This window comes from Manis pentadactyla, chromosome 4 (genome assembly GCF_030020395.1).
Source record: "Manis pentadactyla isolate mManPen7 chromosome 4, mManPen7.hap1, whole genome shotgun sequence".
Taxonomy (NCBI): Eukaryota; Metazoa; Chordata; class Mammalia; order Pholidota; family Manidae; genus Manis; species Manis pentadactyla.
Genome location: NC_080022.1, coordinates 189,116,928 through 189,133,754, shown reverse-complemented (window position 1 = coordinate 189,133,754; position 16,827 = coordinate 189,116,928). Strand labels below are relative to the sequence as shown.

Below are 16,827 nucleotides of genomic sequence, written 5' to 3'. Positions count from 1 at the left end.
GAGAGCAGCCCGTGGGCTCACCACACGGGTGGGTGTGAAAGAGGCGGTAAGGACGGCGCTCGGCGGGGAGGGGCTCAAGCTGCTGCAAGTGGGCCCTGCGGACGCTCGCCTGCCCTGTAGCAGCCAGGGGCACTCCTGAGGGGCTGCGCCTTCACTCCTGGGGCGATCCAGCCACCTTTGGCCCCAACATCCTAGAGGGTCTGGAGCCCATGTGGCAGCTGGAGGAGGGGCCCCGCGTCCTGTGACCACAGCATAGGTGACATGCGCCCCTCTGCTTGCCCCCAACACCCAGGTGCAGAGGCCTGGGGGGGTCCCGGGCTCCCACAAAGACCTGTGCCCAGCATCAAGGGGGCAGTGCCGCCAACACCGTCTGGTGACCGCGAGGCCCCTGGCCTGGGCAGCCCAGGAGCGACGCGGCTGTAGTGGAGGGAGGGCCGCGGGCGGCGGGCGGCCAGGGCTCAGCTCCATCGAGTGTGCGGTGGAACGGCGTCGGGCAGCCAGAACGGGCAGGGGCGGCGGGCCGGGAGGGTGGGGGGAGCTGCCGCTGCACAGGGGCCGCTTAAACCTCAGGACGGGGCCTGCCAGGTGGCAGGTGTGGGAGGCGCGGGGAGGGGCTTGTTCCCGGAAGAGCTTAGGGAGAAGTGGGGCGTTGAGGGAGGGAGGAGGAGGCAAGGGCGAAGCCTGGGGCACAGGGGGACCCGTCTGAGCCCGCCCGGCTGCTGTGCAGGCCCCAGGCAAGAGCAGAGGCCGGCTGGTGCTGGGCAAGGGGGCCCGCAGCGTCAGCCCGGACCCGTGAGGGGTTGGGGGCCGGGTGGACGCACCCCTGGCTACCCCCCCCCCACAAACGCACGGGCTGTGTCGCTTCTTTAGTGTTGTTTCCCTTCCATTTTCCTGGCTCGAGCTGCGTCCACCCCCGTGGCCTCCTGGACGGCCTGTGTGTCCCGCAGGCTCCTCCGGGGACGCTCTCTGGGCCGGGCTGGCCGTGGGCCCACTCTTTCCTTGGGATTTTCTCCTTTTCAAGCAATTCAGAAAATTCTAAAGGAAGAGACAGATTTCTAGTAAGTAATCCCCTGGCTTTTGCCCCCTGAGCCCTGCAGGCCCAATGGAGTGCGGTGTTCCCTCTTATGAAGGAGGACCCCAAAGTCCAGGGGGCCTTCGTCTTGCCCTCCTGGGCCCTGGGTGGAGTGCTGCCCCTACCTACAACTGCTGTGTGCTCTGTGCCACGGCCCGCCTGGGGGCTTGGGACAGACGTGTCCCTGCAGGGACCCTCAGGCATTCCCTCCAGAGCCTCCTGAGCAGGTACTCCTGTGGCCTGCCTTTCTCTGGGGAAACCGAGGCACGAGAGGCTGGGCTGTGAGTCCTGGACAGACCCTCACCCACGCCGCCCCCTTTAAGCCCCGAGGCTACCTCTCCAGTCAGGCTTTGCAGCCCCAGACTTAAGGACTGGCCCACGGCTGACTGGCACCTCGGACACCCCTCAGAAACCCACCCCTGACCCCACGGCCCATGGTGCCCAGCTGCCCTTCCCCAAAGCTGGCTCAGGCCACCTCTCCTCTGCTCAGAAACCCGCAGCGGCTCCTGTGGCCCAGTGACACACCCTGCCAGGCTCTGCATCCCTGAGACTCACTGTCCCCATCTGCGAGCTGGGGAAGCTCACAGGAGGCTGTGACTTCCGAGGATGACAGCGCCTACTCAGCGCTGCACAGATGATACAATGTGGGCTCCTGGGGGTCAGGGTCAGGAAGGTTCTGAGAGGTGCCCCGCTCCCCTGCCCCACCTTCAAAGTCAACCCTCCCAACCCCGTCCATGTTGGCTGCCTGGACCACGGCCTCAGCCTTCCCATCCGTCAGTGGAGTGACCGCCGTGCTGCTGGGATCAGTGGACGGGAGGTCCCTGGGGTCAGGGGTGGGCTTGGGTCAGAGCTGAGGAGGCGTCTGGCTGGTACCCAACGGCTCACAAGGTGCTCACCGCCCACTTTGCAGGTGGGGAGACGGGCCCAGCTGAAGAGGGGGCTCAGGGCCTGGGCCCCATGCCGTGGACCCGGACCCTGTCTCTGGCCAGCTGGTGGTCCGATGTGGGGTGTGAGGTCTAATGGGGTAGGAGTGGTGGCTGTGGACGGGGCAGGGTTTCAGAGCCTGAGGTGCCCACTCCCGGCCAGGAGCGGGTACTTGACCTCACTCCACTCAGTGAAGCCGCTCTTGTCCTTGTCCAGGGTCTGGAAGGCCCGGTGAGTGGCACTGTCCAGCTTCCCAGAGGCCTGGAGTTGAAGGAGCCTGGGACAGCCAGGCACAGGTCACCAAGCCCAGGAGGGGGCTCCTGCCCTGGGGTGGGGGCTAGGCCCTGACACTCCCCCTGTGCATCCTGAGCCACCCACCCCAAGGAACGGGCTCCTGTGCCCACTGCTTCCTTGGCCACGGCTGGGCCAGGGCAGGGGCGTGTGCCTGGGGGCTCGGGGGAGGCTGTCCCAGGGTGCCTCATGTCCATGGGCCGCAGCAATATGTCCGTGTCCAACAGGGACGTGCCCGTGGCTAAGGCCGTCTTCTTCATCTGAGAAGTCCTCGTCCATCCTGGCTCTGCAGTGGACAGGGAGCTGGCTTGGCTGATACATGGCAAGGGTGGGGCTCTGCCCAGAGCTGACTGCTGCCCCTGAGTGAGGGCCCGAGGGGCCCAGACTGGGCTTCCAGCTGCCCTCAGGCTGCAGAAGGTACTGGAGGGGTCAGCTGCCCAGCACCCAAGATGTCTGGCATTGCAGAGACCCCTGCGCCCAGGGCCCCAGAGGAGGTACCCTGAGGTACTTTCCTGGACCACAGAGGGGAGGCCTGAGGCTCCGAAGGGGAGTCACGGCACCAGGCCCCTCACCCTGCTCAGAAGAGGCCAAGGTGGCAGCTCTCTGGTTCCCCAACACCGTGGGAGAGGTTCTCTCTGTCCTGTCAAGGGCCACTTGGAGTTGCCTCCTCTGGGAAGCCTTCCCGGTCACCTGAAGTACCACCTCCTTCCACCGTGACTCGGGGCCAAGGTGCTTGGCCCGGCAGGTCTCGGTCGCCTTGGCTGGACCATCAGCCCAGTGCCAGGTGTGCTGTGCACTATGATGTGTGCCGAGTGCAAGCCGGTCTCCAGCTGGCCCTGGGCTGCGTGAGGCACAGACACTGCCTGGGCAGGACCACGGCCCCCTTCCAGGCATTGCCCACAGCCCCTGTGGGGGGGGAGTGCATCGCTGTCTCCACTTCACAGAGAGCTGGCGTCAGTCAGCGGCCACCAAGGCTGGCCTGGACTCCAGCCAGGCGGGTGGGGGTCTGGACACAGCCCAAGGGGCCAGCAGACAAGGACTGGTCCATCCTGTGGGGGTGGGTTCTGGGTTTTGTGGCAAAACAGCTGTTTCAGAGGCTCCTTGGCCTTTTTGAAAGTTCACAGGGTGGTGGAGCTTTCTTGAACGTGCTCCTGCACCAGGAAGGGCAGCCCCGTGGCCCGTGGGTCCTGAGCAGAGCTGGGCAGTGGCTGGAGGTGTCTCTGCTCCTCTCCCAGTGGAAAAGCCACCAGTCAAAGGCTGTACCCCACCCAGTGTCCTGGGGGAGCAGGGGCGATGCTGATACAGCCCCTGGCCAGGACCTGCCTCCTGGCCCTGGACCCGCCGGCCGGCTGCTCTGGGCCTCAGGCTCCTCACTGGGAAAGGGGCAGAGCCCTGCCCACCCTTCCCCTCTACAGCGTGTGTGAGGAGCCGTGAGGGGAGGGAGGTGGGGAAAGGGCTTAGGGCCCTGCGGGGGCCTGGAGCAGGGCTCCCCACGAGGCACCCCTAATGGCCCACTCCTGCAGCCAGCCCTGGAGGAGGGCTCAAGCAAGGACCAGGGGCAGGCCCTACCACCCTACATCCTGGCTGAGACGCTGATCCCCTCCCACCCTGGAGTCTGGAAAGTGCATTCTGGGGGGACGGGCAGCCCGCCTGCTGCTCAGCCCTGCCAGCGGCCAGTGTCACTGCTTTATGGAGGGGGGACAGGGCCAAATTCCAGGCCAGGTCTGGTAGAGTCAGAGGCCAACATCCTGTCTGCAGAGTGCCGTGGGTGCCCTGGGCCGTGCCATTCACCGCCCGTGTCCACCCCACTGCTCTCTGGGGCACCCCCATGAAGGCAGGGGAACCTGACGCCGGAGCTGGAGGTGGGGTAGGCAGGGCCTGCGGTCCTGGGCTGTTGCTGGTTTATTTATAGCTATTTCGGGACCTGGGATGGAGTCTCACTCACCCCAGAGTGAGGCCGGCATGGCCCGAGTCGGTGGCGGACCACACAACCCGGCCCTGCAGCCCCCTTGGCCTCCTGGGAGCCCCCAGTGCCTGGAAGGGCCCCACCCCTCCCTACCCCCACCTCATCACTCTCCACACACAAATTTGCTGGAACTTTAAGGCTAAGAACCCCAGGCCCTAACATGTTGCTGGCATGGCCGTGTGCTGAGCACCCAGTGCTGGCAGGAACCTCCCCACGCTGCCCCGGAGCCCTCCGCCCACCCACAGGCCAGCTTCTGCCGGCAGATCACCCGGTTCAGACGCTGAGACAAGGAAAAATGCCTTATGGACCAGTGGGAGGTGGGAAGGGGGTGATGGTGGCAGGGGGCCCATGGGGCTGGGCGCAGGGGCCCCAGGGCCAGCGCAGGGGGCCTACCAGAGCTGCCAGATCCTTTGACCTTGGGTGCTCTGCTCTGCCAGCCACCACCCATCCGCCTGGCACTGTCCCCCTTAGACGTGCACCCAGACCTGGGCACGCAGCTGCCTGTGGGCGCGGCTCCCCTTCCTCCTCCTCTTCCTGTCTCCCCTGGACCTCTTTGGGAGGCCCCAGGGCCTCCCCTCATTGCCCCAGCCCCTGCCGTGCAGCTTGGCAGCTCCGGCCCCACCCAGCGTACCTCTCCCCAGGCAGGACTCACCTCTGCCAGGCTTCCTTCGAGGGCTCTGGGGAGGCTGGTCAGGCTGGGGTGCTGAGAGTCTGTGTGGGCTCCAGCTTTTATACGCGGAGTTGTTCAACCTGTTTATAGCTTAGGGCTGCCCCTGTCCCCCAGCCCCTCCCCGCACTCCATCCTGGCGCAGGCTGCCCCCAGGGGCTCGCTGGCACTTGGTGCATCCACCCAGCTGCGCACACTGGCCTTCGGGGGAACCTGGCCTCCCCGAGCAAGGGCATGGTCGGGAAGGGGGGCGGTGCTGGCGGGCGGGTAGAGTTTCTGTCTATCGCCTGAGGTTCCCCTGCCTGCTGGCCTCACGGGGTGGGGATGTGGTGGTCCCAGAGATGGTCAGCCAGGAGAGGGTCCCCCAGAGGGCACAGGCTGGCCTTCGTGTCCAAGAAGCCTCAGAGGACAACGGGCCCCTCGAGGTGAGCCACTGGGCTGTCCTTTGCCCCTAGGGGAGCCATGCCAGGGCTGACCCTAAGGATGGTGTGTGACAGGCCTGGAAGGCTCCTAGGGCACAGGGAGCAGGACTGTGAGACCCTGGGCGGGGTCCTCACGGAGTGGTCACCAGGGTGAGAATGGGGGACCAGAGAGGAGGCCAAGAGCCCTCCCAGCCATGGCGTGCCTGGAGGGAGACCCTCCCTGCCTGTCCACCTCAGGCCCCAAGCATGACAGTGCAGGGCATCCGGGCAGCCACTTCCCAGCCCAGCCACCAGCAGCCCTCTGCCCTTTGTCATTTCGTGCAGCAGTGAGGCAGCACTGAGGTCCCCCTTCTCCGTGTGAAGGTTTGTCACATGTCACCAAGCCTGCGAGGCTATGATGTAAATGGCTCTGTCTTAGGCTGACAAGCTAAGGATGTTCTAGTACCTTCCTCAACTGGCCCCCTGCTGCTGGACCCTGAGCAGTGACCGTGCCTGCCGTCGACGTCAAACAGTCCCGAAGGGGAGGCGTGGAGCTGAATAAATATACAAATCACTCTGAGAAGATGCCCCACGTTGGGCGCCAGATGTAGTGTGCTGCACATCTTCTTTGGGTAAAATGAGAGAACAAAAAAAACAGACACAGACAGACAGACAATGGCTGCAGCCCCGAAGTGGCGCAGCACCTTATTTTTACACTGCCTTTCTCGGACCTCAGCCAAGTGCTGTACTCATCTCTCCCTTCTCAGGGGGGGCAGGCCAGAGCACCTTGGTGATTTTCTTAGAAGCTGCCTGGTAAGCAGAGGCGGTGTTTTCACACGTCCTCAAGGTCTCCCTATTTTCAGAGTGAGGAGTCTTGGCTCGTCTTCGAGGACAAGATATGTTTTTGTGGGCAGATAACGTCCAAGGACGGCACCGGTTGCTCTCAGGCTGGTGCTTTCCGGGGCTGCCTTCAGGCATGTGAGAAGACAAAGGCCGTCCCCTACAGAGCAGAGCCCAACATTTTTATCAAAAGACGCTATTTCAATGTGCGTCTCTGTCCAAGTGAGAGTGTCTCCTGTTCCTCGGCTTCGTTCACCAAGTCAGTGACCTGGACGCCCCATGCCCTGCGGTCTCCCTGCATGTCCACTCACCCTGCAACCAGTCTGCTTCTGTCTTTGCGGGTTGGCTGATTTTGGGTATTTTATGCAAATTGAATCACACTTGGTCCCCAAGAGGCAGCACTGATGTCCATTCTACATGTGCATCCACACGGGAATATCAGCCTGCCCTGCAGGGAGGGCCATGCGGACACCTGCAACTCCATGAACCCCACAGCCTTATGCTGAGCGAAAGAAACCAGAGGGCCTTAGAGCGTAACGATTCCATGTGTGTCAAATACCCAGACTTGGCCACAGAGACAGAAAGCAGACTAATAACTTAAGGGAGTTTGGGGAGGAGGTGATGGGGGTGATTGTTGGAGGGGGTTGGTGTTTGACTTTCAAGTGATGGGAATGTTCTGGAACGAAGTGGTGATGGTTGCACAGCATTGTGAATGCACTAGTGGGAACAATGCTTCTTTCTAGACTCTATAATGTTTTGCTCTATTTGCTTTATTGCATATCCATCCATCAATCCATCTTATTTTGAAGACATCGGTGCACTGCACGCTTAAATAGGTCAGCTTTGTCATCGTTCACAAAAAACTATTCTTGTACTCACCACACTATGGTATTATTTGTTTTTATTGAAGTACAGTTGATACATAATATTTTACTGCTTTCAGGTGTACAACATAGGGATTCAACAATTACATACATTAGGAAACGCTCACCATGGTATGTGCAGTCACCATCTGTCACCATACAAAGATATGAGTGTTTCCTATGCTTTACTTTCATTCCTGTGACTTAATTCATTTTATAACTGCACGCCTTGATCCCCTTCACTGTTTGCCCAACCCCCCTCCCAAACAATGATTTCATGAAGCATAAATCAACAAAACTAAAAGAATCAAACTGCCTCAGGGTCTGCAGTGTGGCCACTCAACGCTGAGCCCGCCTCCACCTGCCCCTACCAGGGACACAGGGAGGCCTTGCCCATGTGCACCCCTGCCTGGGCCCTGAGGTGAGGGTGGGGAGTGGGCAGGCCAGCTCCTGGACGCAGCACTGGCCCTGAGCTGACAGACAGTGGGTCCCCAAGGGGGTGGACCCTCTGGTTTCTTTTCTGTCCAGAGTGGGGCCACCCTCTTTGTCTGCAGCCCTCTCCCCAGCTCATGGGCCCTTGCTCTGGGCTGAGCTGGCCTGGAGGGGCCGCAGGGACCACCTCCCAGCTCTGGGGACACTGCTGTCCCGAGCACGGCAGGCTCTGCCCCCTCCAGGAGTGGAGGCTGGCACTGCCCTTCTCCCACCTGGAGCAACTGCGGGCAGGGGCCGTGGGGCTCTCAGTCCTCCTGCTGCCGTCTCGACACCCCCTCCAAGCCCTGCAAGCCTGTAGCAGGCCAGTCCTGGCCCAGGATGAGAGCGTGAGGTCTACAGAGGAATCAGCTCTTCTGTTCCTGGGACCGTTTTTACCTAAGGACAGAGCCCTTTTAAGCCACAGGCTCCCCCGGATCATGTGTGTCCCATTGGGGGGTCTGGGGCTCTGGTTGGCTCAGAACAGTGGGTGACATCTTCCCTTTCCTGGAGGCCTAGGTACCCTTGGCGGCTGCACCCTGCTTTCTGAGGCCTCTTGGTGAATGCTGGGACCCCTTGCCCCTACCCCACAGAGCACAGCTGCAAGGGTGGGGGGCATCTCCAGGCAAGTGCAGGTGGGGGCAGCCCTCCCGCTGTGCAGGCTCCCCCCACAAACACACAGGTGGGGTGGATGTGAGTACAACAGGGGCCCTGTGCCCCTCCTCCACCTCCAGGCCAGGCTGCCTCCAGCGGAGGGGGCAGGAAGGAATGGAGCAGGGTGTCCAGCACCTGGGAGCAGAAATGGTGATGTTACCGTTATCACAGGAGGGACCCTGGAGGTGCTGCCCCTGCCCCTGTGTCATCTGTCTCTGCAGTGGGGCAAATGGTAACCCCCAAAAGATATGTCCGTGTCCTGATCCTGGTTCCTGTGAATGGGACCTTGTCTGGAAATAGGGGCTTTGCAGAGAAGACCAAGTAAAGTTGATGTCTTTGCAGGATCAGGATGGGCCTAAATCCGCTGAGTGGCTCCTTATGAGAAGAGACACGAGAAGACCACGTGAAGGGGCAGAGATTGGAGTGACGTGCTGCCATGCCGTAGGCCAAGGGAACCCTGGGGCCGACAGGAGTGGGCAGAGGCTGGACCTGTCCTCCCAGAGCCTTGTGGGGAGTTCAGGCCTCTGGCCTCCAGCCTAGAGAGAATACATTCCTATTGTTCTGAGCCCCCAAGTTTGTGATCATTTGTTATAGCGGCCCCAGGACACTGTCACAGCCCCTCCTGGAGACCCCCTGCTCTGTCCCACTGCCTCCCGGCCCCAGGCCTCGTCACTGAGGCCCCTCCCTGAGCCTCAGGGATGGCCCCGGATAGACTCAGGGAGGGCCTGCTCCCCCAGGGGTCCGGAAGATCCCAGGGCACAAAGCAGCTGTGTCCCCGAGGCTGGCCAGACTCTTGGCACCACCCACGGTGCTACCCTAGGGTGCAGATTTAAGGGGTGCCGGGCCTGCAGGTGAGCAGTCCTGGCCTCAGGCACCCAGATAGCTCAGCCCTGTTCCTGCTCCTGCCTTGAATCAAAACTGTGCTGTTGCTCATCACGGATTTTTCTCATTAATTTTGACTAAGATATTGCATTAAAATATTACCCTGATTACTAAGGTTGTTTCTGACAGCTTTATGGACATATGATCCACATACCATAAAGTGTGCCATTTTAGAGCACCCAGGCATGTTTTTAAAGTGCGCTTCGGGGACTGTCCAGCCTCCACCTCTGTCTGATTCCAGAGCCCTTAGTCACCCCACATGGAGGGAGGCCTTGTGGCCCCCAGCGCCTCTGGGCTGACACCTGGCTTCTTCCCTGAGCACGGACCCAAGGCCCGTCCGTGCTGCAGCGGGTGTCCCCGCTCCGTGCCTTCCACAGACTGTGATCCGCCATGGCTTGGGTGGGCCCTGCTCCCTGGGGCCGCCTGCCATGCACCGGTGCCTGTGTCTGGGCCTGCCCCACGCCACCCGCCCTGCTCCTCCTGCCCATGGAAGACACGGCCCCTCGGCCCCTGGGACCTGCCGTCCTGGGGCCTGCAGCCCCCACAGCAGACGGGCTCCCAACCTAGGCCCGGCCCCCGAGGGTCAGCTCCTTCCGGGTCAGCCTCAGTCAGATCTCTGTGGGCCAAGGATGCACTGTGTCCTGTGGTAGAGAAGCCAGGGAATCGGCAGGCCTGGCCTTTGCAGGTGGAAACACACTGTGACCAGACCAGCCGGTGCTCCAGGCAGCAGCCACTCAGGTGTGCGGCTCCTCTGCCCCCACCACGGTCAGGCCTGGGCTGCTCAGGCTGTGGAGGGCTTTGGGAACCCTGCCTCCCCCAAGGCCAGGGGGTGGGGGCATGTCTTCAGTGACCAGTTGCCATCCCAGGATTGGCAGAAGCCGGCAGAAGCGACTGCCGGTCCCCCCCGGACTGCAGGTCCACCTGCCCACTCTCACCCTTGCACGTCCTGTTCACAGGGGTGCCAGACAAGCTAGGCTGGGTGGCCCAGGGTATGTGGGGGGTTTTATCACTAGGGCTTGGGTTCTCTGCTCTCCCTTTTCTCAGACGATGGGGTACTGGCCCTCAGGTGCCAAGGCTGGAGAGAGCCCCATGCAGCCCAGCCTGTAGGTGGCCAGCCCTGAGCTGCTCAGCTCTGCCCTCCACATGACTTTTGCCCATTCATGCCAGCTGCGGGTTGGCTCACGGCTGACCTAGGGGCCTTGGGCTCAGAGGACCCTGGAAGACAGCAGTTCCCGTCCCAACTCCAAGATGCCTTCAAACAGACCCTCCCCTGAATGCCGGTGCCAGCCTTCCTGCCCAACAGCACCGTGAGCAGTAATTGCTTGGTGGCTGGCTGCACGCGAGAGGCGTCGATCCAAAGAACAGTTGGACAGTCACCCTGCTTGGGGAGCAGCAGGACTCCTGGCTCTGATGGTAGCTCAGAGGAGCCCAGTGTGCAGGGAGAATGGGGTGGGTGTGCTGGCCCTGGGGCCTCGAGTGATCTCCCCTACTGCCTGGGCCGTGGAGGAGGACACACAAGCCGAGAGCCCCGGAGATCTGGCCTACTGTCTGCATGCGCCTTCTGCGGCAGGAGCCACACCGTGTGTGCCCCTTTGTGTGCCGGTGTGTGCACATGTGCTGCGTTCATAGGCAAACCCATGTCACAGCTTCTTCTGGCCCTGGGCACTGAGGTTGGCTGTGGCAGCATAGAGGGACTGGACACAAGCAACTTAGAGCCACTGGTCATTCCCCTGCCTGTCTCCTCGGAGCCGCCCTGGCTGCACTGAGGTCCAGGCGTCTGGGGCACCTTCCTGGAGGGCAGAGGCAGGACCCTCCCTACGGCGCACTGCTCAGCTTGCCTCTGGGGTGGGGAGGGGGTCATGGACCCAGCTGCTCATACTGGGCGCACTCCTGCATCACGGCCCTCAGCCATGTTTGCCATTGGTGGGCTCTGGCCCTCTTGGCCCCCGGGGACCGAATGCCTGTCATGGGCCAGGCCATCTACTGGCCACTCCACCTGTGTCCCCTTCATCCTCCACGGGGTCCTGTGGGGCAAAGTTCCTGAGAGCAGTGGCTGTACAATCAGAGCCTGGAAGAAGGTTCAGGGTGCCTCAGCCTCTTCCACAGGCCTGGGGGTGGGGGTGTGGCCTCAGCCGGGACCCCCTAAGGTCTGAGGGGAAAGGAGGGGGATTTTTGCTTTGCCACTGGCAGGACTTCCTACACAATGGACCAGCTTGGAATAAAAAAGGTGCATCCTGGGACCCTCTCCCAGAGGGGCCCATCGATCCTTGCTCTCCCCAAAGCCTTTTGGCACCTGCTGGAAGTAGGTGGTCCTCCTGCTCCCACAACCCCTGCCCTCCAACTGGGCCGTGCCAAGGGGCTTTGCTCATCTGACCAGAGGATGAATGGGTGGATGAAGGACTATGACCTGAGTCACGTAAAACTCAAATCTCGGCTGCACTGTAACTCCCCGGGCTCCACGGATGGGGGAGGGGACGGTCCCCAGCCTTCTGGGGCGCGCGGCCGCACCGCCCACCGGCAGACGCCGCATCAGTGCAAAATGGCGCAGCAGGCACGGCGCCCGGGCGGGGAGGGGACGGTCCTCGGTGCCGGCGCGGCCGCGCAGCCCCAAACGCCGGCGCTGTTCACTCCCGGGCGGGGGCGACCGCCTACTTTACGGTTGTCGCAGCGAGGCACAGGCGCGTGGGCTCGTGCAAAACCAGCCCCAACCCCTCTCAAAGGTCGCCACCCAAAGACCGCGGGGGCTGACCCGAGCTGCTTCCTAAGCCTGCGTGTGCAGACCGCGGGCCAGGCCCCGAGTCCCGTGCGCGTGGCCCCAGACGCGCCTCCGAGCCTCCCCGTGCGAGCTTTCCATTCCTCCTTCGTGCCACGGTGCCCACCCCCGCGTGCACCGCCGTGACCCCCGCCTCCCTGCACCCCCACCTCTCTACACCCCCGCGCCTCCGTGCCCCCATCTCCCTGCCCCCCGCCCCCGCGCCTCAGTGCCCCCACGGCCACCCGGTCCCCGCTCCGCGCGCCTCCGTGTCCCCCCAGCCGGGGAAGGCGCCCCCCCTTGCGCGCTCCCGCCGGTGTTTTCGGACTGCACCAGCCGGGAGCCCCGCGGCGCCGCGGCCGGCCTGGCGGAGGCGCCTCTTCTGCCGCCGCCCGCGCCGCCCGCGACCCCCGCGCCCGACCGGCCCTGCGGCTGCGGAGGGGCGCTCGGGGGCGGCGCGGCAGGCAGGGCGCGCTCCGCACCTGCGAGCCGCTCGGCGATGCCGCGGCGCAGGCCGGGGCCGCGGGCGTCCTGAGCGCAGCGCCGCCGGGGATGCCGCCGCGCCGCCGGCCCCGGCCATGTCGTCGTCTTTCTTCAACCCCAGCTTCGCCTTCAGCTCGCACTTCGACCCCGGTGAGTCCGCCGGCTGCGCCCCGCGCCCTGCCCTGCCGCCGCTTCTCCCCACTGCGGACACGGTGCTTCCTGAGCGCCGGTTTCCTAGTTCGCATGGAAATTAACCCTTTCCCCACCCTGAGCGGAGCCGCAGAGGCACGGCTGGGGCCGGACCCCCAGAAGCCCCCGGTTTCGGAGGCGGGAAGGCCTGGGGCTGGCACCGTACAGCTGAGGCCTCTGGCGGTGGCATGGGCAGCCGAGGCACCGCTGTGTGTCTGTGGGCCCTTTGGCACAGGTAACTGGGGCGGGAGGACCTGCATTAGCCCCAGATGTCCGAGGGAGGAAGTGGCCTGGACCGAGGGCCCCGGGAGGCGCGAGAGGCTCCTCCCCAGGCTGGGAGCCGGTTCCAGGGAGCCTGCCTGGCCACCCAGCAGCCTGCACAGGGAGGTGAGAGCAGTGCCCGGCTCACAGGACAGAGCCCACTGCGCAGAGACTCAGCAGAGATGGGTTCCTAGGCCTCCTAGACAGTGGGCGAGGCCGGGGTGCACTGCCAAGCAGGCTGCAGGGGACCCAGGGCCAGGCCTCTAGCCTGCCGGACTGGTGGCCTCGCAGCCTGTTTACCCTCGGCTGCCTGCCCTCTTGGCAGCGGAGAGCAGCTGGGGTGGGCAGAGGGGCCAGGGGCACCTGTCACCAGGAAGTGATAGGCCTTCCTCCCTCTGTCTTCATGAGCCTGGCCCCTGTTGGGTCAAGTGGGAGATGAACCCCTGCCCTGGAGTCCTGGCCCCAAGCCCCAATTCCCACCCCCATGCCCCTGGGGCCCTGGCACAGGCTGCTCCAGCCAAAACAAAGCTGGGCACACACGGAAGCTTTCCTGGGTCCCCCTCCCTGGAGCAGCCCCAGTGTGTGCAGCGATGCGTGGGGCTCCCTGGGCACGGCCCCGTCTGAAGACACCTGCCTCAGGAACGGTGAGCTGATGGGAGGTCTGTCTGTTGGGCTTAGGATGTGGGAGTCACTGGCTCAGACATGACTTCCCAGGCACCTCCCAGGGCTTGGAGAACATGGTGTCACCCTGGATGGACCAGAATCCAGGTGGCAGCGGCTCTGGCAGGGCCCTGAGGATGGGGGTTGGCGGTGGCCTTGCTGAGCAGCCCCAGGCCCCGACCACCTTTAGGGCCAGGAGTCCAAGAGCTTCAGGGGGTGCTCCAAGCAGCTTGCCTGCTGGGAGGCAGGGATCCGGCCTCGGGACTGCCGGCAGGGTGGATGGTGTGTGTGCCGGGACTGGCCCTGGGCTGCGGGAGGCCCCCCGGCTGCCGCCTCGTGCACTCTTGTGGGGCTCACACTTGGCCTGAGCGGTGCTCAATCACCCGCCTCCCACGCCTGCACCCAGGTGTGCCCTGGCCACGAGACTCTTCCCCCATGTTAGAGAGAAAACAGGGCCTTGGGCTTCTTGCAAGTGTTGGTGTAAACAGATGGGGTCAGTGTAATTATAAAGTGTAGTTTGATGACTGAGAGGGGAAAAGTTGTCAGGAGACAAGGGGAGGTCTCCAACGTGGGTTGAGTGGAGGGGAACACTGGCTGTGCCCCACTGCCGGCAGGGCTGGCCTGGACGGGGACGTCGGGAATGAGCTAGGGCGTGGGGCTCTGTGCTGGCCGGACATGGGCCCCGGGGAGGACTGGAGGCGGGGCCGCCTGCCTTCCTGCTAAGCGCCGCATTGGGAGCCCGGATCCTACCCCGGAGTCCCTCTGCTCGACCTATGCCCCTGAGCCTCAGCTTTCTTGTCTGTAAAATGGGATAGTTCCCAGACCCTGGGGAGGGCTCAGTGCCTGGGGAGACCGTGTACTCTGTACATGGCACTCTGTACACAGGGACCGCTACCCTCTACTCTGGAGGGCTGGGGTGACCAGTCCGTGGGACTTGGAGTCTGGGGAAGCTCACGGAAGACAAGGCCTCAGTGGCCTGGTGGCTTTTCTCCATCCCCACAGGGGAGAGAGCTTCTGCTTGCGTCTGTAGGGGGCGCAGCTGTGGGCCTGGCCCTGGGTGTGAGGTCCTCCCAGTCATCAGGCCAGGTCCTGACGCCCATGGCTGACTCTGCATCCTGCCTGGCTCTGTGGTGGGCCCCACCCGAGGGTGGTGATGGTGACAGGTATGTCTAGAGAAGGGGACTGAGCCTGGGGCTCAGGCTGTGGGCACATACTCCAGTGTGGCCTGGGGCAGAGGCCTTATCTAAGCCGATGCCTTCCCAGACCACCACCACCTCTCAGGTGTGGCCAGGGCAGGGAGCCTTCATGTGTGCTCCTGGGGAAACATGGGCCCCAAAAGACAAACATCTGGAAAGGCTGCCCCCTCTGGGGTCCAGCTCTTCCCCAGGATGTGGGTGACCATGGAGATTTCTTGGCAATATAAGCCTTGTGACCTCAGTGCTGTGTGGCCTTGGGTCAGTCACTCAACCTCTCTGAGACTCAGCCCTGCATTTGTGAAATCTCATCCTGGGGAAACCAGATGGGTGGGGCATGGAAGCCAAGAACTGAGGGGTGCCACATGGGAGTCAGGAGCAGCTGGGCCCAGCTGGGAGGAGGGAATGGTTTGGCCTTCAGAGAGTGGCAATCTTCTCTCCCACTGGAGTGCCCCAGGGCAGGGGCTGACCTTGTTTCTCACCCTCTGTGGCCTCCGGCCAACCAGGTGCGGCCTGAGGTACCTCGGCAGGTGGATGGCAGGTGCAGGCCTCAGTCCGGGTGCTGTGGGTTCTGGGCAGCTAGCCTTTGAGCCCCTGAGCCTGGAGCTGCCGAGGCTGCCAGCCAGGAGCAGGAGTGAGGTCACCGTCTGGCCCTGGTTTCTCGCCCAGGACCCTAGCAGTTGGTGGTGGACCAGCTCTCCCTGACCCTGTGGCCCTCTCTGTGCCCCAGTTCCCTAAACTGTAAGATGGGAATTACCGCAGTGCCCACCCCTGAGGGTCGTGTGAAGGTCAGCAAGGTTGGTGACATAGAGCACCGAGGGAGAGCACCCTGGCAGTGCCAGGCAAGGCCGACCCTGGGGCAGGGGTCACCATTCCCCCATCGGTGGGACTTGGAGTCTGGGGAAGCTCTTGGCAGACAAGGCAGCCCCTGCACCTTCCCCCCACCTCTCAGCTCATGGCATGTCCCCCCCAACGCCGCCCAGGCTGGGAGCTGGCTTCCCAGTGTGGACCTGTGCACAGTACCCGGGGCCTTGTGGTGGAGGCGTCTGTGCAGGCGGCATGGAGAGGGAGGGAGTTCCAGTGGGACACCGTCTGCCCTGGCCTAGGACTGGGGCACTTGGGGACTTGCGGGCCAAGAGGGCACCCCAGGAATGGGCTTGGGAAGGCTGCAGAGTCCTGCTCCCTGGTCCTGCACGTGGTGCTCCACTGCTGGCTGCCTGCTGAGCGCAGGGCCTGGCGTCTCCCTAGCCGGGGCTGGTTCCGGGTCTGCACTCCTTCCCTGCACCCGAGAAAGGCTGGCCATGGGGTTGCCTGTGGGGTGTAGGCCAATGTGGGAGTGAGGGAGTGGGAGGCCATGGTTCCCTCTGGGCAGGAGGTGAGGGGAGACAGTTTCTGTGCATTCTAGCACATTCTCTAGGAAGCCAGGTGTTGCCTTTCCCCCATGAGTCCCCATAAAGCCCCTGTGCAGCTGCTTACACACAGACTCACCTGCCTCACATATGTGTGAACATGATACACACACATGTTGGCACAGGTACAGTCACACGCATTCACATGTGTACAAGATACCTATAAACACACACAATCCCTTGCACGCACATACATGTGCACACTCCCACAGGCGACCACAGCACAGTACCCTTGCACACCACCTGCCCATGGAGATGGACCCTCGTATGCGCCCTCCTTGTGCTCAAATGCAATGCACAGCCAGCTGTTTAGAGCATGCCTCCTTGGGCGTGGGGGCTCTTGGGGCACAGTTCCCTCTGAGGTGGCCTCCTGAACCGCTGACCCCCACCAGGTGACCTCCCACTTGCCCCCTCTGGGCACCCCTTACTCCTGTCAAGCAGAGCCTGAGCTGGGGGCCAGCCTGGACCTGGTCCCTCCAAGGCCAGACCATCTCCCTGGCCTTGGTTGAACTTGAAGTGGACATGTTGGTGCCCTGGCTTTTGTGTGCAATTCCCTGCCACCTCATCTGTGGGGGTCTCAGCCCATGAGGCCCACTCAGCCCTACCCAGGGCCCAGCATGCTCATGGCCCTGACCTCTTGCTCAGCTTCAGCCCCACCCCACCCAGCCCTGGTTGGTCATCAGGCCTCCGACCCTGTACTGGTATTGACCCCTGCTGGCACTATGGGCTACTACAGGGAGTCAAGGTCATGGCTGGGAAGGAGCCAGATCCCCACCTCTCCTTTGGTCCCCAGCCCCAAGCTGCCCCTACTGGTCAGGGGCGGTAACCACCCTGGAGTCTCCATGGGCAGGG

General features: G+C 63.2%; 3 protein-coding genes across 6 annotated transcripts in view; 1 reads left to right on the top strand and 2 right to left on the bottom strand.

Annotated features, from left to right (window-relative positions):
- Window positions 1-16,827, bottom strand: part of NDUFAF8 (NADH:ubiquinone oxidoreductase complex assembly factor 8) — a 75,428-nt gene that overhangs the window by 35,547 nt on the left and 23,054 nt on the right. The window lies entirely within an intron of this gene.
- PVALEF (parvalbumin like EF-hand containing) lies at window positions 632-4,251 on the bottom strand. The gene is made up of 5 exons (XM_057499547.1): window positions 4,233-4,251; window positions 2,450-2,573; window positions 2,169-2,273; window positions 1,778-1,893; window positions 632-1,035 (listed from the first exon to the last, which is right to left on the bottom strand). The coding sequence occupies exons 1-5, from the start codon at window positions 4,249-4,251 to the stop codon at window positions 632-634; spliced, it is 768 nt and encodes a 255-aa protein (XP_057355530.1).
- The window catches only part of AATK (apoptosis associated tyrosine kinase), a 31,709-nt gene continuing 26,963 nt past the window's right edge, over window positions 12,082-16,827 (top strand). For 2 of the 3 annotated variants that reach the window (XM_036910537.2, XM_036910536.2), the window contains exon 1: window positions 12,082-12,413. In XM_036910537.2, coding sequence (XP_036766432.2) covers window positions 12,333-12,413 — 81 coding nt within the window. In that variant the 5' untranslated portion in view covers window positions 12,082-12,332. The remainder of the gene's footprint in view (window positions 12,414-16,827) is intronic. The other variant, XM_036910540.2, reaches the window with a different exon arrangement.